At 47.8% G+C, this 26,282-nt stretch overlaps 2 protein-coding genes across 3 annotated transcripts in view; both read left to right on the top strand.

The window, feature by feature from the left end:
• Positions 1–5,043, top strand: part of Cdc42ep2 (CDC42 effector protein 2) — an 8,979-nt gene extending 3,936 nt beyond the window's left edge. Inside the window, exon 2 of the mRNA XM_055610346.1 lies at positions 3,577–5,043. Within this exon, the coding sequence (XP_055466321.1) occupies positions 3,894–4,538 (645 nt within the window). The 5' untranslated portion in view covers positions 3,577–3,893 and the 3' untranslated portion in view covers positions 4,539–5,043. The remainder of the gene's footprint in view (positions 1–3,576) is intronic.
• Positions 5,044–9,965: 4,922 nt separating this feature from the next.
• Dpf2 (double PHD fingers 2) lies at positions 9,966–25,861 on the top strand. 2 transcript variants are annotated; one of them, XM_055610512.1, is made up of 12 exons: positions 9,966–10,032; positions 15,630–15,790; positions 16,160–16,267; positions 17,129–17,292; positions 18,153–18,245; positions 18,376–18,454; positions 18,922–18,963; positions 19,932–20,069; positions 20,205–20,333; positions 20,479–20,591; positions 21,420–21,501; positions 24,604–25,861. In XM_055610512.1, exons 1-12 carry the CDS (start codon positions 10,001–10,003, stop codon positions 24,678–24,680), a joined length of 1,218 nt encoding a protein of 405 aa, XP_055466487.1. In that variant the 5' UTR covers positions 9,966–10,000; the 3' UTR covers positions 24,681–25,861. The 2 variants fall into 2 exon arrangements, with proteins under 2 accessions (XP_055466487.1, XP_055466488.1); XM_055610513.1 differs by lacking the exon at positions 18,922–18,963.
• The last annotated feature ends 421 nt before the right edge of the window (positions 25,862–26,282 follow it).

Raw genomic sequence — 26,282 nt, forward strand, 5'->3', positions numbered from 1 at the left:
CTTCTTCTTCTTCTTCTTCTTCTTCTTCTTCTTCTTCTTCTTCTTCTCCTTCTCCTCCTCCTCCTCCTCCTCCTCCTCCTCCTCCTCCTCCTCCTCCTCCTCCTCCTCCTCCTCCTCCTTCTCCTCCTCCTTCTTCTTCTTTTTTGATTTCTTGAGCCTGGTGGTGGTGGTGCAGGCCTTTAGCCCCAGCAGAGGCAGGCTGAGTTTGAGGCCAGCCTGGTCTATAGAGTGAGTTCCAAGACAGCCAGAGAAACCCTTTCACACACACACACACACACACACACACACCAAAAAAAAAAAAAAAAAAAGAATTTCTCATTTTATTTTGTGTGTATGAGTGTTTTTGGCTCTATGTGTGTTTGTGTTCGTTTATGCTTGATACCTATAGAGTGCAGAAGAGGGCGTCAGATCCCATGGAACTAGAGTTACAGATGCCTTATGAATAATGTGAGAGGAAACCCAAGTCCTCTCTTCAATGGCCCTACTGAATACTGATAATTATTATTATTTTAGGAATCTGGGTGTGGTGGCACTCACCTTTAATCTCAACACCCTGGAGGCAGATACAAATTTCTGAGCTCCAGGCCAATCCAGCTACACAGTGAGTCTCAGTCCCTCGAAAAAAAGGTCTAAACAAGAAAGGAAAAGCCAGCCTGGAATTATACCACTACCAGCATTTTGGCGAACGCCCCTTCACAGACATGTGTCTTGTACTTTATTATAGCAATGGGGCAATGCGTTAACAGACCACTTCCTGAAAACACCTTTCCTTCCAAAGCAGGACCACACACCTCCTCTCTTTCCACCCATTTCATGACCTTCCTGATCCTTTCTTCTGTTAAGAGAGGACCTTATGGGGAGGGCTGGAGAGGTGGCTCAGGGGTTAAGAGCACTGGTTGCTCTTTCAGAGAAAATGGGTTCAATTTTCATCACCCACATGGAAGCTCTCACAACTTTGTGTAACTCCGGTCCCAGGATGTCTGACACACTCAATGTACAGACACACATGTAGGCAGAACACTCATAAAATAAAAATAAAGTTTTTTTAAAAAAACGTTAAAAGCTGGGTGGTGTTGGTGGGGTACACCTTTATTCCCAGCACTCAGGGGGCAGAGGCACACAGCTCTCTGAGTCTGAAGAGTGAATTCCAGGAGAGCCAGGGCTACACAGAGAAACCCTGTCTCAAAAACAAACAAACAGTGCTGGAGAGATGGCTCAGAGATCAAAGAGCACTGGCTGTTCTTCCAAAGGTCCTGAGTTTAATTCCATAATGAGTCTGGTGCCCTCTTCTGGCATGCAGGCAGAATACTGTATGTATGTATGTATGTATGTATGTATGTATGTATAAATAAACAAATAAATAAACAAACAAACCAAACAAACAAACAAAACAAAAACCATTAAAAAGAAAGGTAGGAAGCTGGGCATGGTGGCACACACCTTTAACCCCAGCACTCAAGGAGGCAGAGACAGGTGGGTCCTTGTGAGTTGGAAGCTAGCCTTGTCTACAAAGCAAGTCCAGGACAGCCAAGGCTACCCTGTCTTGAAACAACAAGAAGAACAAAACAGGATTCCACACAGGCTGGCGTATAGAGACGGAGGGTGGCAGGTGCGTTGGCAATCCATGCTTTTAATGAAGGGCACCCTCTCGGGGCCGGAGAGGTCGCTCGGTGGTAAGAACACTTGCTTTTGCAGAGGCTGGGTTCCCAACACTCACACGGTGGCTCACAGCCACCTGTAACTTCAGTTTCAGGGCACGCAATGCCCACCTCTGATCTGTGGGCACCAGCTGTGCACGTGGTGCGCTTACATACCTGCAGGCAAAACACTGATACACATAAATCTTAAAAAAAAAAAAAAAATTAGTGGCGTCCTTTTGATCATGTTTTCACATTTTGCTTGCCTCTCTCCGTAGTGAATTGTGGGAACCCAAAATGTGTCCGGTGCTTCTCACTTGTTTCATTTTGCTTCTCCAGCTGGCATGGCCTCTGCCAGGAGCTCCGTGGCAGCCGCCCGAGGGTTTTAAGGTTCAAATGGGGGTCATAGGAGTTTTGTGATAGCATGTGTTATTTGCGAAGCTCTCAGAAGAATACCAACCACCCAAAAAGCTTTTGTATGCCCAGCTCCATCTCAGTGCAGGGACTGGGAGGAAGGTCAGACAGATACCATCAGACCCAGCCTGGCTGATAAGGACCTGACCTGAGGGAGGAGATAAAGGAAACCTCCAAGTGGGAAGAGATGGTTCCAGCGTGAGGCAGTGGCCATTTAGCATTGTTGACTAGACGCCTGTGTTCCCAGCTCCGCAGCAAGCCTGGGCAACAGAGGCAGTTTCCAAAGCCTCCATCCTTAGTTGAATAGGGAATTAGAGCAATTGAGACTCACACACAATGTGGCCCTTCCTTGTGGCAGCGCATTGCTGATGGAGGTCAGGTATGAGAGTGAATGCCCGGGCAGAAGCAATAAGAGCCAGGGACCAGGCCCTGGAGTTTGTGGTTTGTGGGGGTCTAAAGAGCTATCATTTAGATTCTGGGCCTCCGTTTTCTCTCAAAAGACACTTGGGAAGGGGTGTGGTGCTTTGTAGTTTGTTTGTTTGGTTTTTGTTTTTTCAAGACAGGGTTTCTCTGGGCTGTCCTGGACTCGCTCTGTAGACCAGGCAGACCGAGAACTCACAGAGATCTGCCTGCCTTTGCCTCCCAAGGGAACGGGAAGGCTTAGCAGTATTCTTTAAGACACCTTGGGCCTGGGAAGATGTATACTTCCTATTGGATGTTCCCTAAAGACAGTGTTGATACAGGGAGAACAAAAATGAAAAAGTAAACTAAGAGAGATGTCTTTTTTTTTTTTTTTTCCATTCTTCAAGATAGAGTCTCCCTACGTATACCAGGCAGGCTGGCCTCAAAGTCAGAGATCTACCTGCCTCTGCCTTTCTCCTGCTAGGATTAAAGGTCTGATTCACCAAGCCCCACACAAGAGTTGACTTTTTCAAAGTTATTTTTATTGTCGTTGTGTGTTTGTGGGTGAGGGCACATGCCACAGCTTGCACAGGGAGGTCAGGGAACAGCTCTCGGGACTCGTTCTCTCCTGCTGTGGGTTCTGCAGCTCAAACTCAGGTCTTCAGGCTTTCACAGCAAGTGCTCTCACCTGCCAAGCCACCTCGCCCGCCCATTCCCCTTCATGTCCTTGTCCCCATTTTTTAAGACAAGGCCCTGTGTATCTGAGGCTGGCTTCACAGTCAGAAGTTGGCATGTAGCCAAGGATGGCCTTGTTCTCCTGATCTCCTTGCCTCTACCTTTCAAGTGCTGACAATACCGGCTTCACTACCACGAATGCATTCTCGTAGTGCCGGGGACTAAACTTGGGCGGCCTGCACACAGGAACTGAGCTATGCCCCCAAATCTTTTTGTTGTGCATTTGTCCTGAGGCAGGGTCTCATGTAGCCTAGGCTGGCCTTGAACTCCTGATCCTTCCGTCTGTGCCTCTTGAGTGTCGGGATTATTGGCATGCACCTCACTTCAACTTAACAGGTGTCTTGTCTGTGGTCTTCCTGTCCCTGATTTATATGTTCCTTCATTTCAGCTTCTCAACACCGGACTAAAGGGAGAATCTCAAAACAAGAGCAAAACACATCACATCGCTACTGACGAGACCTCACCGTTCTGCCTCCAGTTCTCCAAAAAGACTTTCATCCATTTGGGGAGGAAGTGGGGTGTATTCACGCACCCTGTCCTTGCTGGTCTTTAACCTAACTTTTTCTAATTCTTTGGGCCAACTCAGATCACATTTTGCCCTCTAATCTTTGGTTTTTGACAAGCGTGGCCATCAGCCCCCCACCCCGGAGCCAGTGTGGGCAGAAGGTATTGGGAGGGTACTGAGGCCTGTGTGCTGAAGTCACCATGTCCACCAAGGTCCCCATCTATCTGAAACGTGGCAGCCGCAAAGGCAAGAAAGAGAAGCTTCGGGACCTGCTGTCCTCAGACATGATCAGCCCGCCGCTTGGGGACTTCCGTCACACTATTCACATCGGCAGTGGCGGCGGTGACGACATGTTTGGGGACATCTCCTTTCTGCAGGGCAAGCTCCATCTCCTTCCGGGAACAGCTGCGGAGGAGGCCGAGGAGGACGGCAGCTTTGACCTTCCCTTCCAGTTTACTCGCACTGCCACGGTGTGCGGGCGAGAGCTCCCTGATGGCCTGTCGCCTCTGCTCAAAAACGCCATCTCCCTTCCTGTCATTGGTGGCCCCCAGGCCCTCACCTTGCCCACAGCCCAGGCTCCACCTAAGCCCCCTCGCTTGCACCTGGAGTCACCACAGCCTTCTCCAAAGTCCTCCCTGCCGGAGGCAGGAAATGTGGACGTCTGGAGGATTCCAGAGGCTGGCTTGCCCCACAATGGGATGAGCCCTGACCCAGAGGCCGAGGAGCCCTTCCTGTCCCATGCGAGCTCCCTGCTGTCCCTGCATGTGGACCTGGGGCCTTCTATCCTGGATGATGTCCTCCAGATTATGGATCAGGACCTAGGCCGTGTACAGATCCCCACATAGGACCCTTGGCTAACCGGGCAGGTCATCCAGGCTGTGGTGATGCCTAGAGACATGTGTGGATGTAGCCCTGAGTCAGGACCCCAGGTTCCACCTGTGGGTGCTGGCCAGTGGCTGGCATTTTGAGCCTTTGTCTTCTTCCCACCTCCCAATGGAGAGAGTGTATCTTTGCTTTCATCTCACAGTACCCACGGGGGACCCATGCAGACGCTGTCCCAGAGACTCCTGAGACTCTTGGGTCATTTGGACCCTCACTGCCAATTGCCCCCTTTCCCTCAAGCCCCTCCGGGGAAAGGCTCTGCCGAAATGGACCCTACCCCCTTCCCAACCACCCTTCACCTCAGCATCATTGGATACCCTTCCCATGTGTTCTTGTGTCTTGGTCTGGGAGCATGGCATCCATAACCAGACCTGTCCTGCCTTATGACCCATCCTGTCCCCTCCTCACATGACCGGGGGATTCTGGTTGCAATAAAACATGCTGCTGCTGGTAGCTGAGCATCCCGTACCCTCGTCCTGGTGTTTCCTTCTGAAGATGGGCCAGACTCCGTGGACAGTGGGCTCACATGGGAGGATTCCATAGAGGCCGGGCCTTCCCTTCAACGGGCTGTTCTTAATTCTGCACCCACAGCCAGAAGGAAACAGAATAACCGGCTTTGGTTACTTTGTTGTGGTGACAAACTACCTGACAAGAACAGCTTCCGGGGAGAAGGTTCCTCTTGGTTCCTAGTTCCTGGCTATAGTACAGTCCTTTATGCTGAGTCCTGAGAGTAGGACCTTGAGGCAGCTGGCCAGCTTGTGTCCACAGTCAGGAAGCCACAAGCAATGAATGTAGGTGCCCCACCCACTTTCTCTTTTATTCAGTCTGGGACCCCCATCCACGGTTTTTCCACACAGGGTTTCTCTGTGTAGCCCTATCTATCCTGGAACTCACATTGTAGACCAGGCTGACCTCAAACTTAAGAGGTCCACCTGCTTTTGTCTACTGAGTGCTGGGATTAAAGGCGTGTACAACCGCCGCCCGGCTTCAGGGGCCCGGTCTTTCCACCATTTACTAGATGTAGAAGTTCCTTCACAGACGCCCCCAGAGTGTTTCCGAGGTGATTCTGATCTCATCAAGTTGACCACCAAGATTAACTACCACCCAAACTGAGTGTCAGTGGCGTACATCAGACAGTGGTTTGGGTGTTTGGCTGGGAGGGGCTGGAGAGATGGCTTACTACGTAAGAATGAGGGCTCTCTTACAGAGGGACTGGGTGCAGCTATGTGGCTCTGTGGCCTGAACCCAGGACTTCTTGCATGCTAGGTTAGCATTCTACCAACATCTCTGCCCTTCAACTAATGCTGTAACATAATTTTTATATTGCAAAGGATTGAGACGAGCTGGTAAAGGAATGGCCACAGCAATAAAGAAAAATTCTGTACTTAGGAGTGGATATCATATTAATAAAACTGTTTTCTGACAAAAAGAGAGATGCAATATACAATTGGCCCTATGTATCTACCTCTCTATGGGTTCTACATTCACAAATTCAGCCAACTGTAGGTCAATATTCTTTTTAAAAATTGCAGGGACTAGAGAGAGCGCTCAGTGGTTAAGAGAATTGGCTGCTCTTCCAGAAGACCCGAGGTTCAATTCCCACAACCTTCTGTAACTTCAGTTCCAGGGGATCTGATGTCCTGTCCTATCCAATCCCCCCTCCCCAATACCAAGCACATATGTGGTGCACAGACATATCTGCAAACAAAACATAAAAACATAAAATATACACAAAACATACACATAAAATGAAAGTTAAAAAATAAAAACAAAACAAAACAAAACACTGCACCCGAGGACTAGACAGACGTCTCAGTGGTTAAGAGGTTTTGCTGTGGGGCTGGAGAAATGGCTCAGCATTTAAGAGCACTGCCTGCTTTTCCAGAGGTCCCAGCAACCACATGGTGGCTCACAACCATCTATACTGGGAGCTGACGCCCTCTTCTGGCGTGCAGGTGTACATGCAGATAGAGCACTCATGCAAAACAAATAAATAAATCTTTAAAAGCCAGGTGAGTAATCCCAGCACTCAGGGAGGCAGAGGCAAGCAGATCTCTGTGAGTTTGAGGCCAGCCTGGTCTACAAAGCAAATTCAGGACAGCCAAGGCTACACAGAGAAACCCTGTCTCGAAAAAGAAAACAAAGAGTTGTTGCTGCTTTTCCAGAGGGCACATATGGAATACACTCACATACACAAAGTAAATCTTTAAAACAACAACAAAAAACACTAAGTGCCTGGTAGTGGTGCACACGCCTTTATCTGTTTGTTTGTTTGTTTGTTTGTTTATTGAGACAGGGTTTCTCTGTGTAGCCATGGCTGCCCTGGAAGTCACTCTGTAGATGAGGCTGGCCTCAAAGTCACAGAGATCTGCCTGCTTCTTCCTTCAGAGTGCTGGGATTAAAGGCGCTCACTACCACCACTCTGCACACACCTTTAATCCTGGCACTTGAGAGGCAGAGGCAGACAGATCTCTGAGTCCAGCCTTGTCTCCTTGTGTTCTAGGATAGCCAAGTCTACACAGAGAAATCTTGCCTCAAATAAAGAAAACCAGAACAAAACCAATAAAATGAAGGTAAGGCATGGTGGTACATGCCTTTAATCCTAGCACTTGGGACGCAGAGGCTGGTAGATCTCTGTGAATTTGAAGACAACCTAGTCTACAAAGTGAGTTCCAGGACAGCCAGGGCTGTCCCTGTCTCAAAAACAAAAACAAACAAACAAACAACCGAAAGCCCAATACAAATAAAAAAATTTAAACGACAGTATAGTGTAGGGACGCTTGACATCGTTTGCTGTCCAATAAGTGCCTCTTTGTACTTTGGGACTTTCTTTTGATGATGGTATTTGAGGGACATGGTGCTAACAAAGGGAGGCCATTGCTTCTATTTCTAACTACCTCAGTGTAAGGAGGTGCCTGAGCTCCGTGAGTCCAAAACCTCAGGTTATCACTCTAACACCCACAGGTGGCTGGTGTCTGACACATGGGCCTGGAAAGTCAAGACAATGATGTCCTTTTTCTGTGGCTCCTCTAGCCTCTGCCCAGGTCTAGAGTAAGGCTGGATGAGAAAGGATATAAGGTTGGTACCTTTCTTGCACTCCCTCCCAAACAGAAGAGAGGCCTACCTCAGCACTGAGGCTGCAGGAGAGAAAATGAAATGGCCCTTAGCTCCCTGTACTCTGCACCTCGCAGGCTCTGCCAGGGTCTGTGGCTGACACTCCATAGGGTCGGTAGCCAGGTGTAAGCTCTGGGGTCCCAGTGAGCCAGGGGCCCCCATAGTAGATCAAAAGAGAGTGTTGGGCCCTGGAGCTGGAGTGATGGGCAGTTCTGAGCCTCTGTGCAGGCTCTGGAAAGTTCTGTTGTTGCTGATGTCCTTCAGGTTTTCTGTGTAGCCCTGGTGGCCTGGAATGTGTGGCAATCCTAAATACTGGGATTACAGGTCTATGCCACCATGCCCAGCTTCTGAGGAAATGTACGTGTGTGCATGTGTACATGTATGTGTGCATGTACAAGCCAGAGTTCAACACTAGGGGTCGCTCTCCATCTGTATGTGTGTGTGTGTGTGTGTGTGTGTGTATTTTCTGAGTTTTCCTTCCAGGCTGCTGGCATCAAACCTGAAAGTTTTAATGCTGGCGCAGGGAACACAATAAGAACTATCTCATGATTCTCACGTGTCTAAAATGATTCTTTAAAGGTCATTATTTTTTTTAATTATTTAATTTTATGTGCATTAGTGTGAAGGTGTCAGATCCCTTGGGATTTGCATTACAGACAGTTGTGAGCTGCCATGTGGGTCCTGGGAATTGAACCCTGGTCCTTTAGAAGAGCAGACAGTGCTCTCGACCACTGAGCCATCTCTCTAGCCCCTGTCCAAAACAATTTTAAGGTGAGTATAGCCATGATAAAACGTGTACTGATTCTAAAATATCAAAATAATCAGGCTGGGGTATACGTGCTTCTTGGATTTGGAGATATAAGGAGTGGCAGAGAGACCGACAAGGAGAAAGCTCTGAGGACTTAGATAAAGGCTGAATGGACGGGGAAGGAAGGAGTATCGGGTGTAGGAGGACAAGGAGGCAACAGTCAGTGGTCCATATGGGTTGGCAGGATCAGGGTGGGTCTCTAAATCTACTGAGACAGAGGTTACGGTGACTTTGGTAGGAGCTATTTCCAAAGGTCTGGTGGGAACAGAATCACTCAGTAAGCAGAAGGGAGGCTTGGAAACAACGCAGTACAGAATACAAAGGGCGAGTCTGCTTTGAAAGAGTTTAAAGAAATGGGGTCACAACGGGATGCAGATGGGCTTAAGGGAGTCCTTTTGATTTATTTTTAAAGAAGAAACACCTTTGTTCATGGATTTGTATAACTTGACACTGAAGAAGTAATAAACTGTATCAAACTAAGAGGGAGAGTCACACGAGGGAGTATTTTCAGTGTCGGGAATGTGCTTAGAAACAAGCAAAGGGCTGGGGGCATGGGTCAGCGGTTCAGGGCCCTTGTCTCTGAACCTGACAACCTGACCAGCACCCACAAAGTGGAAGGAAAGAACAGACTCCTTCAAGTTGCTCTCTGACCCCTACACATACGGCATGTTTACATGCACACACACACACCAAAGGAACGATTTTCTTTTTTTTTTTTTTTTTAAGTTTAAGAGTATCACGCGGAGCTGGAGAGTTGGCTCAATGGTTAAAAGTACTGACTGCTCTTCCAGAGGACCGGGGTTCAATTCCCAGCACCCACATGGCAACTCACTACTGTAACTCCGGGATCTGACACCCTCACGTAGACATAAAAGCAGACAAAACACCAATGCACATACAAATAAACAAAACGTTAACAACAACAAAAAGGGTAGCACGTAAGAGAGAAGAGATAGGTACCAGTGACTAGGTACCAAGGATTAGGTGTACTGCCAGAAAGGTATGGCCATTGTCCGGACGCAAGAGTCAGACCAAAAACAGCCTATTCTAGGCGTTTATTTTCCATTCTCTAAGATGGGTTGACGTTTGGGACTGGGTACCTCTTCTCTGACCTTTCTCTACCCTACCAGTCAACCCTGTGGCTAACGGTCAGCTAGGCAGGACACTGGTGCCCCTTCTAGCCCACCTCCGTGGCCTTTTTCCGCTTTACCTTTCGCATTTTCCAACCTAGCCAGACCTCCCTTCTGAGGCTCCGCTGAGCGGAGGACGCGGGTCCCCAGGCTGAGCAGCTGAGCGCGTACTTCCCCAGCCGCGCCTGCGCACTGCGTTTCCTGGGCTCCCCGACGCTCGCTCCCCGGAGCTCGCTCCCGTGGGCCGGTGCGTGCGCGCACCCTCGGGCTGCGCCTGCGCAGAGGGTGGAGGACCGAGTGTCCTGAGAAGGCTTAGCGCCTGCGCGTTGCGAGCTTCAGGGGCCTCCCGGCCTGAGGGAGAGGAACTGGGAAGATGGCGGCTGTGGTGGAGAATGTCGTGAAGCTGTGAGTGTTCGCTTTTTGTTTTTGTTTCTGTTTTTAAAAATCTCTCGTGGGCCAGGGGTCATGCAGAGGAGTCTGGGAGTAGAGGGGGTGGCGCGGGGAGGGACAGGACAGGGAGAAGGACACGGCCGGGAAGTCCTTGCTGTGCGACTCCCGGGAGGGAGGGCAACAGGAGACTCCGGAGGAGACGCTGGGCTTCTTTCGGAAACTTGTGGGGTCGGGAGGGAGGCACACGAGAGCCCCCGGCGGGCGTCCTCCTCGCGGGCCGAGCCCCGAGCGGAGCTGCGGGCTGCGAGCGAGAGGCTCACGGTCCCGGCGCCTCCCCAGCCCCGCGGAGCCGAGGCCGGCGGCCCCCTGAGGTCGCGGTCCCTTCCCCGCCCACCGCCCTCCCTGGGCTCCGGGCGCCCTCGGTTCTCGCCGGGATCCTAGGACTCAGGCAGCCGGGTGACATTAACCGCGAAATCCGGGGTACCCGAAACTAAACGTGTTCTTGGGAGGAATTGGTCCAAGAGCAGATACAGAAGGAAAAACTTCGGGGAGTGGGGAGCTAGACCGGAACCAGACGGCCTCCTAGTTCGCTGGAGCCCCGAGGTGGGCGTCCTCTGTACCCTAGAGGCCATTGTGCGGGTCAGATTCCCAGCAGAACTGAAGTTAACGGTTGTTGGCAAACACTGGGAACGGGCACTGGCCTGTTAGCCGCGTCCCTTGAGTTAGAGATGTTTGGGGTTTTGATGCGTCTCCTCCGGGAGAATTTTGCAATGGGAATCCGAGAGAGTTTGGAATGGGATGGTTAATGCCCGTTGGACTTAAGAATGACCTTCTCTTCCTTTAATGGCCACGTTGGGCGTGATGTAAGGGTAGAAAAATTGAAGTGTTGAGCTGTCCAGTCAAGGCTTTGGGATTCTGGATGACAAAGTAAAGGTTTAGGAACTATTGTGGGGGATTTTCGCAGCTCCTCATCTGTCTTTGTCGTGGGCTGAGTCCCGATCGTCCCAAGAGGCCTTTTCTTTTCTTTTTTTTTTTTAAAGGTTAAGTTGCTTCTACCCTGCTGCTTAGAGCCCTTTTTTCGAGAATGCTTTCCCACTTCCATTAAGCTAAGTGCCTTCTCTTGTGGCTTTTTTTTTTTTTTAAACTTGCTTTTGGCTTTATCCTGCTGCTTTTTTCAACCACCCCTCCTCCCAACACTATTATCTTTCTTTCTGATCTGCCCACTCCAGTTTCCCCAGCCCTCTTTAGGCTGACATTTCCCTCAATTTAGAAATGAGGCTGTTGATTTAACATTTTTATAGTTCTCCTTCTGGACTCAGATGTTAGTTCTTTGTTATCCTGCCTTTCTCTTTGTCGACCTCCCCTATTACAGTGGAAGGGGAGGTTTTTGTTTTGGTTTGTTTTTAACACAGGTTTCCTGTGAAAAGAGAAATCACAGCATTTACCCTGGAAATCTTACCGTTCTAAAGGAATGTGCTTGCCTAGGTTTTCAGAATTACATGTTAATGGAGCTCTTAGTGTTGAAAGATGGGCTTATGGAAAATGGAGCTGCCAATGCATTGGTGTAGTACTTTAGGTCCTGGCTGCCCATTTCAATAGAGCATGGCTGCTTGTGCCACTTTAGCAGCCCTTGGTTCCTGAGTATCAGTGAGGCACTGTTTGCTCCTCCCAGTTCTAGGTGTAGGAGACTGGACCACCACTAACACATGCCTCCACAGAACTTCCCTTTACAAGGCCTTTGAAAAGCCCTTGGCCTTTTATTCACCCTTAAAAGATGCTTTTCTGGTATTATTATTATTATTATTATTATTATTATTATTATGATGATGATGTGCTTAGGTCTTCTGGTAGCTGACATCGCACATTGAGGTCAAGACCACTATCTCATATTTTTCCTTGTGAGAAGACTTTTCCTGTTTTAATTTTCTGTTTTTCTCAAATATGATGTGATGATTAACATGGTTTTTTATAGTGGTCTTACTAGAGTAAATACTAGTCTGAAATAACCATGGCTGCCAACTAGTTTTAAAACTTTAATGAGTTATGTAAGGTGATCCATAGAATTACAGAAGCTTAATTTTTTTATTTTTTTTGCAACAGGAGCCATGAGTTTATGTTTCTCCTCTTTTGCTCTCTACACACACTCTACTTTGAAACTAAATGCCTAGTTTTATTTCTACCATCGTTTCCACTAGAGCACTCGCTTCACCTTCTAGAACCTTACCTAACCGGCAGGAGCTGGGACGAGACAGCTCAGTTGTTTCTCCAAGCCGTCTTCAGCCTCCTTGCTCAGACTTTGCAGCCTTTACCCCCCTGGGCTGGTCCTCCCTTCCATCTGACTTGCATTGTCAGTATCAATTCCCATCAGCAGAAACAAAGGAGCTGCTGCACTCAGCCTTGTTTATCCAATTTTCCTCTGTGGTAAGAACGTGGCTGCCTCCTAAAGGCGAGCAACTGTGCCCGCTCTCTTCTGTGCTGTGCTCTCCAACACATCTGTACCTTAATTACAGTCATTACTGCTCATTGAATCGAGTCAGGCTGTACTTGTAGTGTTGCTAAGTGTGGTGTGTGTCTTTCTCCATTTGCTGGGAACAAGCGAAGCCATGCAGTGGTCTCTTGCGATTGCTCAGTTAGAGTCCCCATCAGATTCTACATCCGGGCTTGTTGATACAGCTTCAGCTGCAGGTATAGGCACAGAGGACTGCTCCTCCTGCTTAGCCTTACTTTCTCCATCAGAATCCTTGTAGGTCAGAGCTCATCTCGCCTAACTGCCCCAATCTATAGGAGAGAAATAGAGGTTCATACAGGCTAATTACATGTCCCTGTCTATGTGGTGCCTAAGCCAAGCCAGTCTTTTTACTTCCAAATCCATCCTGATGTGATTTAGACGTCTTCATGGGTAATGGGATGCTATGGGAAAGATGTCTCCTCTGCCTTCAGAATGCTAGCTTTTGAAGGCTAGGGATATAGCTCAGTTGGTAAGAGTACTTGCTTAGCCTACATGAGATCCTGGCTGGTTCCCCAGCACCACATAAAACTGGATGTGGTAGTGCATGTCCATAACCACAGCTCTGGGAGACAGAGGCAGAAAGAGCAAAAATCCAAGGTCATTGTTGACTGCATACTGGATTTGAGTCTAGTATGAGCTGCATAAGCCTCTATTTAAAAAAAAAAAAAAAAAGATTGAATATTTGTCTAGGATATAACTCAGTGGTAGAATACACTAGCATTTAGAAAGCTCTGAGTTTGAGCCCATAACAACAAAAAGGTTGATTGATTGCTTGCTTGATTGATTATGAGTGATTGATTATAATTACAAGTCTTTTTTTTTTAATTTTTTTAAGATTTATTTATTTTATGTATATGAGTGTTCTATCTGCATTTACACCTGCCAGAAGAGGGAATCAGTTCACATTATAGATGGTTGTGAGCCACCATGTGGTTGCTGGGAATTGAACTCATGCCCTTTGGAAGAGCAGACAGTGCTCTTAACCACTGAACCATCTCTCCAGCCCCCATAATTACAAGTCTTTACAGTTAGTTTACTCTCCTTTACCAAAGCAAGGTTGGATGATTAGACATGCTCAGAACCACAAAACTCCTGACTGCAGTTTCCTATCTTTTATTTTTATTTTTATTTTTTAAGATTTGTTTTTCTATTTTATGTGTATGAGTGCTTTATCTGCATGTATGCCTGCACGCCAGAAGAGGGCACCAGATCTCATTACAGATGGTTGTGAGCCACCATGTGGTTGCTGGAAATTGAACTTCGGACCTCGGGAAGAGCAGCCAGTGCTCTTAACCACGGAGTCATCTCTCCATCCCCTATCTTTTCTTAAAGCACTTAGGGAATCCCATTCAGATTTTAGATTGTCTCTTCCAGGGCCAGAAAATTCTGGGTGTCAGCTATGTGACAGGAAGGCCTGCGATGGTCTTTAGTGTAAACAGGTTTTCTGTTAGTAATAGCGCTTAGTAAAAGCTTTGAGGAACGTGGGGAATTTCTCCCCTGGAACACTGCAAGTTCTTATTCACCTTGTGGATACATGAATGGTCATATCCTGTGGCACCCCTCAGCACTGTGCCTTTCTTTTCCCCCTAATTATCTTTGGATTGTTTGTACATGAAGAACATTTAAATAATTTTTATTTTATCTGTATGAGTATTTTGCCTATATGGATGTGTACCACATGTGCGCCTGGTTCCCTCAGAGGTCAGAAGAGGAAATTAGATCCCCGTAACGGAAGTTAATGGATAGCTGTGAACCATTATATGGATTCTGGGAATCAAACCTAGGCAGGGCCTCTACAAGAGCAAACACGGGGTCTCTCTGTAGCATTGTCTGTCCTGGAACTCTCTCTCTGTAAACCAGGCTGGCCTTTAACTCAGAGATCCACCTGTGTCTGCCTCCTCAGTGCTGAGATTAAAGGCCTGTGCATCACCACCACCCAGCAAGAACAGGTGTTCTTAACCACTGAGCCATCTCTTTCTTATTTATTTGATTTTTTTTTTCATTTATTTATTTTTGAGAAAGTGATGTACCACGTAACTCTGGGTGGCCTAGAACTTGCTGTTTAGACCAGGCTGGCCTCAAACACACAGTTTCTCCTGCCTCTACCTCCTGAACAGTGGGATTAAAGGTGTGCACCACCAAACCCAGCTCAATAATAGTTGTTGTTTGTTTTGTTTTTAGTCTCATGTAGTTCAGGCTGTCCTTGCTATCTAGCTGAGGATGACTTCTGCCTATACCTCCCATATGGTAGGATTACAAGTGTGTGCCACCATACCTGGCTATTTTAGATTTTGAGGCAGAATTTTGCTATTTGTCTCAACTGGCCTTGAAGTCAGGGCAATCTGTCTGCCTCTGTTAGAGCCATGTACCACTATGCCTAGTAAGAGTTTCATTTTTTTAGAACTGAGTAGCATTTTGTGGAATGGATCTACTAATAGTATGCTAGAATCTTGTGATGAGTCCTGCAGACCTTGTGCCCCCCCCCCCCCCGTCTGTCAGAGGAAGTTGATTTCTACAGTAATGGCTGCAGCTTAGGATGTAACATTAACCAGCATGAGTTGGACACATGAGGACCACAGAATGGACAATTCATTTCTTCCCTATCCCTCCCTCCCTCCCTCCCTCCCTCCCTCCCTCCCTCCCTCCCTCCCTCAGTACTGGCAGATTGAATCCAGAGCCTGTGTGGGCTGAGCAAGCACTCTACTGCAGAGCTATTTCCTCTGTTAGTTCCACTCTATGTGGATTAAGATTTAAGTCTGACTTGGGAAGCCGAGGCAGGATTTTCACAAGTTCAGTACCTGAGCTGCAGAATGAGAGAGACCTTGTCTCAAAACAAATATTTTAAAAGGCTTATGCCTGATAATGCACACAATAAAATCATGTGTTACCATGATTATTTATTACCCAGGGCTCTGGCCCAGCTCATAGTAACTTGTCTTGCCTTGTGTGATGGCTGAGTGAAGGTTCTTATGTCCTTTAAGGCAGAATAGGAGGCAAGTAAACGAAAAAAGAGTCTCCCAGACTCCTGAGCCTTCTAGAGAAGCAGTTGACAGGGAAGAGGGATGACTTGGCGCCCACACATCTATGCTTTATCTTCCTGCAGCCTTGGGGAGCAGTACTACAAAGATGCCATGGAACAGTGCCACAATTATAATGCCCGCCTCTGTGCTGAGCGTAGCGTGCGCCTGCCTTTTTTGGACTCACAGACCGGAGTAGCCCAGAGCAATTGTTATATCTGGATGGAAAAGCGACACCGGGGTCCAGGTAAGTTGCAGGCGGCAGGAAAGGTGGTGCAGGAACCCGAGGAAGTGTCTTCTGTCACTTAGGAGATGGGGTAGTGTGACAGTCCCTCTCCTGCTCACACTGAGATGAATGTGGTCTTGTGATAAGAAGTGGGGAGGATGCAGCAGCACCTTTGCTTTCTGGAAGCCTTTGAAGCAAGTATGATCTTCAGAGGACTAAGGACAGCTGTGGCACTCCGCTGACATCTGTTTGTTTTTGTTTTCCATGAAGTATCCTCCCCAGCCCTGGCTCACATGTTCTGTATCACTCCCTTGCTCTAGAACTTAGTAGAGTTCTCATGCACAAAATATTTGCTATTATTTTAGGGCTTCATTGCTCTTTCTTCCACAGGATTGGCCTCTGGACAGTTGTACTCCTACCCTGCCCGACGCTGGCGGAAAAAGCGCCGAGCCCACCCACCTGAAGATCCCAGACTTTCTTTCCCATCTATTAAACCAGGTAGAGTCCTCCCCCAGCGTGCCCAGGGTCCTGGGCTGATATCCACCTTGATATCATGGTATCACCTTGATACCATTATGTCAACTAAAAATGGTTGTGTATTCCTACATAGTAACACCATTGAGGAGGCTGAGGTAGGAGGATCATAAGTTCAGGGTCATTATCTGCTACATAGGGAGTTAGAGACTAGCCTAGGCTACATGAAAGCCTCAGAATAAAAAACGTGAAATCTCAAAATAATATGGACTGGAGAGATGTCCCCAGTGCTTCTTGTGTGAACATGAGGACCTAAATGCTAATCTAGCATTCATATAAAAAGCTGAGTGTGTCCAGCATGTTCCTGTAATCCCAACACTGTGGAGCGCAGAGATGGGCTTGCTAGATGCCATTCTAGTTCAAGGTTCAGTGAGAAACTCCAAGGGAATAAGGCACAGTGTGATAGAGCAGGACATCCAATGTCCTTTTCCAACATGCGTGCCCACATCTGTTCATACACCATACAGACGTATACCACAGACACACATACAGCACCAAACTTAATAAATAAAATAATCAAGAGTAAGTAAAGAGCCAAGTAAGGGGCCCACTTCCTAAGCAGGGCCATGGTCTACTGGATGACTAGAGGCTTGTGGACCACCTCTTACTCCCAGGCTCTGTGTTAGATCTTGCACATACTATAGTTTCATCCTTCAAAGAACTCACTGTCTTAGGAAAAACAGGTAAATAGCTGTATTCCAGTGCTGGCTAAACAAAGATATATTAATCTATAGAGAACAGATGTGACTGACTTTGACTAGGCCCCAACATGGTGGAGACTCAGCTTCAGTCCTCCTGAGTTTGCTTCATTCTGTCTTATTGCAGACACGGACCAGACTCTGAAGAAAGAGGGGCTTATCTCTCAGGATGGCAGCAGTTTAGAGGCTCTGTTGCGTACTGATCCCCTGGAGAAACGAGGTGCTCCAGATCCCCGAGTTGATGATGACAGCCTTGGCGAGTTTCCCGTTACCAATAGTCGAGCACGGAAGGTATGTTATCCCTATGGCTGGAGGACTTCAATAATGACCAGCTTTTGCTTTCTGGGTGGGGAGGGTTCAGACAGTGAGCAGAACTGAAGCAGATCTATAGGAGAACACATGCTTGTTGGTGTGTAAGACCTAGCATAAAAAGTAAAAATAGCTGAAATGGAAACTGAGGCTGCCCTTTCAGTCCTGTGGCTCTACTGGCCACCGGCCTGTTCTGTCTAGTTTTTCACATTCCTTTCCCTTTTGTCAGTACAGGCTCACTTATTCATTCTCTCATACAAGATTTTGTTAGAAACTAGATGCCTGGTGTTACCTAGATGAAGCACACCTGGTTCACACTTATCGATTGGAAAGTTAATGCTAAGTTTAAAGATGAGAAGAGCCACAGAGAAGCCAGGTAACTGTGCTAAGTATTTTTCCATATGCGTCCTCCTGTACAGCCTTATGAGGTAGGTCCTGTGGTTCCCATTTCACGGGCAGGGAGACAGAAACAAAGCAGTTAAAACTTCCCTCAAGGTTACACAAGTAAGCAGCAAAACTTATTTAAATTAGAACATAAATGTTGGAAGCAGAGCAGGCAGGACAGGGCATGGCTGCCTGGGGTACCAGGGAGAGCTTTATGGAAACAGGGTGTTTGGACTCTGAGAGATGAGGGACAGTCTTTCTAGACTAAGGGAGTGACTTGAAGAGGCACAGAGGAAAGAAAGCATTCCAGGAAGCAGGAATGGGATTGCAGGGTGAAGAGGGAGTATGGGTGAGGGTAAGCCCCTGAGAAGCTTCTGGGTAGTACTAAGTGGCTAATTCTACATTGCTCTTTGGGATGTGCTTGACTTCTGCTCATTCAAATCCTCTGGTCCACTCAGCGAATCCTGGAACCCGATGACTTCCTAGATGACCTAGATGACGAGGACTACGAAGAAGATACTCCAAAGCGTCGGGGAAAAGGAAAATCCAAGGTGAGGAGCCAGTGTGTTACCTGAAGGCTAAAGCAGACTAGTTTATGGAGGCCAGTCTTTTTTTCTTTTTACCTTGTGGCCTAGACACCTTAGTGAGGAAGGGCATCATCCTTTTTGCTTTTCTTGGCAGAGTAAGGGTGTAAGCAGTGCCCGGAAGAAACTGGATGCTTCCATCCTAGAGGACCGGGACAAGCCGTATGCCTGTGACAGTGAGTGCCTCCCGAGGGCAGGGTAGCTCTTGCACTGGACCCAGCTCCTGCTCTGGATGTGTGTGGGCAGGGTCATGTTCTTGCACTGAATGGTAAAAACAAGCCTGGGTTTTTGTCTTGCCTGCCTACCTGGCCTTTGCTTCATTGTGGGTGGGATATGCATGCTCTGGGAGAGATTTCTGTGGCTCCTGAGGTGGGAGGATGAGGGAACTCAACAGCAGGCAGGGTTGGCCTCATAGTGGGCAGCATCCAGATCTGCTGACCCATCAAGGCAGGGCACAGGGGGCCAGCCCTGAGGGTTAGTGTCTGTCCTCTTTCCCTTTGCTTTGGCTTACCCTACTTCCGTGCCTCCAGCCTGAAGCGCCACTGCTGGGGTTCTTTCTTACTCGCTCTGTTTTCCTGCTGCTGCTGCCCTGTCTCAAATGTATCAAGGCCTTCTTCTCATGACTTTTCTTTCTGTCTTTCAGATAGTTTCAAACAAAAGCATACCTCGAAAGCGCCCCAGAGAGGTAGCTCTCTCAACTTTTCAGACTTATGGTTTTCCTGTCCCTTTTCCCTCTTCCCTTGTTCCTCCTGCCTTTCTCATTTTCCTGTGATGCTAGCTTTGGAATCTGTAGCGGTATGAGGTACTGTTGCAGAATCCCGGTTGTGCATTCTCAGAGTCCTCGCTGCTGTCTTCACCAGTGCTTGTCTCCCACAGACTTAGTCCTGTGGCCACTTGGCCTAGTATGTGGGGTAGCTCCAAAATCTTAACAGAAACCTATTATGAATAGATCCATCTGACACTCCCCAAAACCAGGTGGTCGGCCAGTGTTTCCACCATCATATCACAAACTCCTCCCTCCCTCCTCATTCCTTCCTGCTGGCCCCCTTGCCCCTCTTGGTGTCATTACTCAAGATAAAATGCCGTGTAATCTTTCCTTGCTGGTTGGCACGGGCTGGGCAGGCCACTAGTATGGGAATGTATTTGTTTCTTTGGGCAAGTTACCCTGGCTGCTCAGTTGGTAGTTGTTCCCCAAGAGACCCACCCATAGCCCTTTGTTTATTTGGGATTGGTATATACAGGGTGGCGTGAGTATGCCTCATTTACACAGCAGGAAAAGTCTGATATCTCCTTGTTACCTTTCCCTTTTTGCTATAAGGCAAGACTGTAGAACTTTCCTCACCTGGATCTCTCAGACTGTTGCTGTTTGGAGCAAGTTGATGTAGTATGAGCTAAGACTTTCCAACAGCCAACCTAGAAAAATGTTGGTACCTGTGGGTTTGTGTTTTAGGGTTGAAAGAAGATCCCAGAAACTAGAGAGGTCCAGGGCCTAATGTTCTTGGCTAAAGGGAAGGGGCCAACACTAAAGCTTGTCCCAAAGTAGAGATGCTGGTAGTAGAAGTGTTTCCATGGGCCTCAGTGGAGCGTCATAGCTTGTCAGAATGGGGAAATAGTGCCTTTGTGTCCTAACATCTCTGCAATCTTTCCACCCAGTTTGTGGAAAACGTTACAAGAACCGACCTGGCCTCAGTTACCATTATGCTCATTCCCATCTGGCTGAGGAGGAAGGAGAGGACAAGGAGGACTCCCAACCACCCACTCCTGTCTCCCAGAGGTCTGAGGAGCAGAAATGTAAGCTGAGGTGTCAGGGCAGGAAAGCAGGAGAGGAACCAGCCTGGTTAAACGTCCTCTTTGTAGGGAATGTGGGGTAACCCAGAGTTCACTTAAGCATCATCAAAATTCTCTTTTTTTTTTTCCCCCCCACAGCAAAGAAAGGACCTGATGGATTGGCCCTGCCCAACAACTACTGTGACTTCTGCCTGGGAGACTCAAAAATCAACAAGAAGACAGGGCAGCCTGAGGAGCTAGTGTCCTGTTCTGACTGTGGCCGCTCAGGTACCTCCATCCTCAAAGAGCAGGTTGCACTCATGCCCAGGAAACTCTTGGCCTGCTTACTTCAGTGCTGTCACAGCCAGGCAGCCTCCCTTACCCATGCCCCACCCTGGTTGCCAGCCACGTGTTTGACTTACCTCCCCCACAGGGCACCCGTCCTGCCTGCAGTTCACCCCTGTGATGATGGCAGCTGTGAAGACCTACCGCTGGCAGTGCATCGAGTGCAAGTGCTGTAACCTCTGCGGCACCTCGGAGAATGACGTGCGTGCCATGCCCCAAGCCTGCCTGCCTCTCCCCTTAGCTCCCTCCAAAGCAAGCTTTCTGTCAGAACGCACATGCTCCTCCCTAACCTCCCCCTGAGAACTTTACACTTGTTAAAAAATTGTGTCTTGAGCATCAACAGTCAGACAATATTCTTTGCTCTCAGGTCACTGAATAAGACAGAAAAGTTTATGCTTTTCACAGAATTTGGGTACTTGGGGAAGAGTTTTGTATGATATGCCTTGAAGAAAATGAAACTAGTGATGTGCCAAAGAGTTAACTGGATACTGTTGGAGGTTTATAGTTATATTTGCTTTTGGAGGAAGTGAGATTGGTGCTGGAGCCAGTCCCAGAAGGTATGGGCAGTCCAGAGGCCTTAAGGTAGCCAAGTTGCCTGAAATGAGGCCATTGTTACTCACTAGAACCTGTGTCGGGGAGGTGGATCAGAGAGGTGGGTATTGCTTGATGGTCTAGGATTTTTTGCAGGCAGCGAGGAATCCCAGAAATTGACCCCAGGACCTGGTACACATTACGCAGCAGCATTGCTGATGAGCTTCACCCCGTGCTTGGACCTTGGAGATGTTGTCAGAGGCTTTTTATTAGGGGGAGTGATATGTTCTGTCTTATCCTTTCAAAAGATAACTGGCAGCTTTGTGGAGAAGAGATTGTAAGGAAACACCAGGCTTTGGGACCAGTTAGAAGCCGGATAGGTTGAGATGGACAGAGACTCTTCTCAGCTGCTACCAGTCCCTCTTGGAAGTAGCAGCAGTGTCATAACCTAGGTACATAAACTGTTGGACCTTTGTTCTCTCTCCTTCCCCTCTGCAGGACCAGCTGCTTTTCTGTGATGACTGTGACCGTGGCTACCACATGTACTGTCTCACCCCATCCATGTCTGAGCCTCCTGAAGGTAAGTGGCCCAGAGCTACTCAATATTTTATTCCAGAGGGATCCACAGCATTCAAGTAAAACATTGACATTGAGATTCGTGACTTGTTATATAGATCTGTAATTGTGTAGTTTTCAGTATTCTTATACCCAGAAACATAGGTTTTATAATCAAGTGGTGTATTATGGATTAAAACAAAAAATTAGTGGAGCTGGAGAGATGGCTCAGCAGTTAAGAACACTGAATGATCCTCTAGAGGACCCTGGTTCAATTTCTAGTACCCACATGGCCATTCACCATGGTCTGTAACTCCAGTTCCAGGGAATCTGACACTCTTTGGCCTCTGCAGACAGCAAATATGCATATGGTGCACAGACATCCATACAGACAAAACACCCATACATATAAATTTAAAAAAAAAGAAGAAGAAGAAAAAGAAAATGGGGAAAAAAAAAACTTAAGAAAAGTGAGTAACTCACACAGTCACCTGAGCTATAAACACTGAGCCTTTCTGTCAACACTGAAAGCAAGATACCTTGCCTTGGCTCCTTTCAGTATACTTTCCTAGCATTTTAGTGTAAAGAATTTAGTGTTTTAATTTGTCATTGGTGATACAGATAATTCTCAGCATGAAGAAAATGATGCTGAGAAGAGAACGGTCACCCAAGTTGTCTTCCTAGTTGGTTAGTCAGGGAGAAACTCCGTTGGCAGCTTAGCTGACATCTACACTTCTGTTGTAGCCCTTCCATGCTGATGGACCATTTCTTCCCTAACTCTTGCCCATTTGGAGGGCGTTGACCCTGGAGCCTGGATCTTTCTGCATCTTCAGTGGTTTAGTGCTACACCAACACCAGCGCTGGCTCCAAGCGGTAGAGGGTGGGGGGAGGGTTGAGACAAGGTTTCTCTACAGCTTTGGCTCTAGACCAATTTGTAGACCAGGCTGGCCTCAAACTCAGAGATCTGCCTGCCTCTGCCTTCCTCAGTGCTGGGATTACAGGGGTGTGCCACCACGCCTGCCTCCAAGGACTGGCTCTTTTCCACAAGTCTCCTCAAGCTGTGTTCTGTGCCTAGTGCCTGCCTCAAAGGTAGTGGTTCTCAACCAGTGGATCTCAGCCCTTTTGGCTTCTATATTAGATATTTTGCATAGCAAACATTTACATTATGATCATAATAATAGCAAAATTATAGTTATGAAGTAGCAACAAAATAATTTTATGTTTGAGGGTCACCACCGCATGAGGAACTGTATTGAAGGGTCATAACATTAGAAAGGTTAAGAATCACTGCCCTAAGGGGTAACTCAGGGGCTTGTCTAGGAAGGCCGAGTATCCAGTAGCTCTGCTGTGCACAGATAGGAGCCAGCCTTCAAATGGGAGTAGTTTACTGTGTGCAAGCTGACTTGTAATGTAGGTCAGACTGCTGTCAAAGAATGAGGCCACTGGCAGAGCTGGTGAATCCTTTAACAGCTGCTAGGGCGTACGGCACTACTGCCATGCCACATCTCTAAGTCAGCTTTGAAAGAGGTAGTATCTTGTGTTTTGTTTAATTATCAAAGAACACTTTAGAGACAAAACTCACGGGCAGCTTTCCCATTGACATTCTGTGAGCTGCTGGGGTGATGGAGAGCTGCAGGCCACACACTCTTCTTACTGGAACATCAGCAGACTTCCGCTGTAGGTCATGGTTGGCATAATATACCTTATGGGCCACTTCCACCTATGCTAGTTCATATAGCTGGCAAGCCAGCTGTGGCTTTTTAACATGTAAAAGTGAGTTTTTAAAGGAACGTGAAGATAGGAGACTATGGCTTAGAAAGCTTAAATATGTAACATCTGTCTGGCTCTTTGCAGGAACACTTGTCAACCCTTACTCATTGGCCTTAGGACTAGAAAGGCTCTTTTACATTTTTGTGTTATTTTATTGTTGTGTTTGTTTTTGTAGTACTAGGGATAGAACTCAGAGCCTGTACATGCTGGGCTAAACGCTGTACCACTAAGCTATATCCACAACTCCTAAAAAAATTTTTTTGGCTGGAGAGATGGTTCAGCCTTTAAGAGCACTGGCTGCTCTTTCAGAGAACCTGGGTTCAATCCCAGAACCCACATTGCTGCTCACAACTGTCTATAACTCCAGTTCTAGAGGATCTGGCATCTTCACACAGATATACATGAATGTACCTAAAAATAAATAAACCCTGCCTGGATGGTGATGGCACATACCTTTAACCCCAGCACTCAGGAGGCAGAGGCAGGCTGATCTCTGTGAGCTCAAACACAGCCTGGTCTACAGAGCAAGCTCCAGAATATCCAGGGCTACACAGAGAAACCTTGTCTCTAAATAAATAATTTTTTTTTTTTTTTCTTCAGCAAGCTGGTATGATTGAACCACAGCACTTATGTAGAGGTCTGAAGACAACAAGTTTTAGAAGTCAGGTCTACTTTCACCATGGGTTCTGGGAATCAAACTGAAGTCATCAGGCTTTGAGCCATCTCACTGTCTCCACATTTGTATTTTTTGTTTTGAGATAGGGCTTGCTTGCTAAGATGCCTAACTTTGCTGTGGGCTAGCTCTGTAGCCCCGGTAGCCAGCCCTTACACTTGCGGTCCTGTCTCAGCTTCCAGAGCAGCTGGGTTAGGCTCGGTGCCATCATGTGTCTTTGGAGAACTAATAAAAAATACTTCCTTTGGAGTACTATCTAAACCACATACATAAAATTACGCTTATAAAATTTGAATATTAAGAGCTAGCCAAGTGGTGGTACCAAGGCTCTAATCACAGCACTCAGGAGGCTGAGGCAGGCCGATCTCGTGAGTTCAAGGCCAGCCTGATCTATAGCACTAGTTTCAGGTCAGTCAAAGCTACAAAGAGAAATCCTGTCAGCCGGGAGGTGGTGGCACACACCTTTAACCCCAGCACTCAGGAGGCAGAGGCTGGCCATCTCTCCAGGCCTAATTCATGGCTTTGAAGACCAAGAAGTTCTGTCAGCTCAGGGTAAACATGGAACTGCTGCGGCAGAACTTGCCCTGCCCTGCCTGGGTTGAGGTCAGATGAGAATCAGATGAGGAAGAAGACAGTGAATGGGATCTTTGTGGGATCCACCCTGACCCCTCTACTTCTCTGTAGGAAGTTGGAGCTGCCACCTGTGTCTGGATCTGCTGAAGGAGAAAGCATCCATCTACCAGAACCAGAACTCCTCCTGATGTGCCACCCAGCTCCCCACACATCTAAGGCTGTTGCTCTCCTCTACCTTGGTTTTCATTCCCCCTCTTCTTCCTCTTTCACGTGGTAGTGCTGCCAGCCTGCCTTTGGCAACAGCACAGGGAGGTGGCAGCTCTAACTGCCTCTGGCCCCAAGCCCTCAGGGAGTAAGGAGCAGCACACTGCCCCAGGGCTGACCTGTGGGCCCAACTTCTCTCTGCTCTCCAAGAAATGCATTCACTCTGCTTGCCTTGGGCCCAAGTCCCTGGTGATCACAGGGTTCAGATGGGGTCCTCTGAGAAGAAATATGAGAGCAGCTCACTGTCTCAAGCCTGGCCTAGGCTCCCTACTCTGGTTTCCAGGGTATTGCCCCAGAGGTGAGCCAGGCCAGGCCTTTGCTGGGAGCAGCTAGAGTGAATCAGGCTGAGGTGGCACTTGCCAGGACCTTTTCATACCCCTTGTTCTGCTTCCCTTTGCCTCCTGCCAAAGCAGTCCCGCATCCTCTGTCAAGCTACATGGGGTTCTGTGCTTGAGCTGAGATGCTCTCAGGCACCTCCTGGTTCTGCCCTGTCCTGCCCAGTCCCACAAAGGGACAAGCAACTTCAACCTGTGCTTCCTGTGCTTGGCTGGCGTGCTCACGGGTGCTCTCTGGCAACCCAAACATTTTCCATCCTCAGAACTTCCCATCCTCTGCCTCCTTCCTTATTCCCTTTGATTTTGTGGGGAGAGGGACGGTGTCAGGGGGCTGTGCCAGCAGCTTGGGGGCCACAGGGAGAAGTTGGATAATGTGCCTGTTTTTTAACTCAATAAAAAAAAGCCTACCTCCAAAATCCCCTTTTTGTTCTTCCTGGACCTGGGCATTCAGCCTCCTGTCCTTAACTGAATTAGGAGCCTCTGCCTCCTGCCTGTGTACCCTGGCTCTCAGGTCACAGGGAGGTCCCCTTTCCATGCAAGCTAGCTTGCAGCTGGTAAGGTCTTCACACCCTGATTTTTCTGTTTCCTGCTTAGTGGCACTGACATTAAGTAGGAGGGGATAGTCCATGCCAGGATACTCTGGAGTGGCCTTCCCCCTTGGCTGTGGGCAGGCCCTAACTGTTGTTTTCTGCAAAGTTAAGGCCCCCTCCTTCCATCTTTAGTTCCTGTATTCAGAACATTAGTAAAAATAAACATTTTTACAGAGCTCTCTGCTGGATGGTTTGTCTGCTCGTTTGTTGATGATTTATGTCGTTGAAAGGCCATTTACTTTCTTAGGACAGTGGGTTTTTGGAAAAACGGAAACATTTTTTCCCCAAATCAAAGTTTTTGCTAAACTCCACCATGCAAAGCAGATGTTTAATTATTTTGCTAGTTTTGTTATGTAAATTCAAGTTTACAGCAATTATGTCAGTCATTTAAAATGGGCCCAGGAGCTTGTTTGTGGTATAAATTCAAAGAAATTAAAGCAGGGCCTGGAGAGGTGGCTCAGCAGGGAAGAGGAATGCTTGCTCACTGTTCTTGCAGAGGACCAAGTTCAGTTCCCAGCACTCAAATCAAGTGGTTCACAACCACCTGTAAGTCCAGCTCCAGGGGCTCTGGTGCTTCTGTGGCTGGCTCAGCCCTCTGCAC

Source organism: Psammomys obesus, unplaced genomic scaffold (assembly GCF_907164565.1).
Source record: "Psammomys obesus unplaced genomic scaffold, mPsaObe1.curated_primary_1811, whole genome shotgun sequence".
Lineage (NCBI taxonomy): Eukaryota > Metazoa > Chordata > Mammalia > Rodentia > Muridae > Psammomys > Psammomys obesus.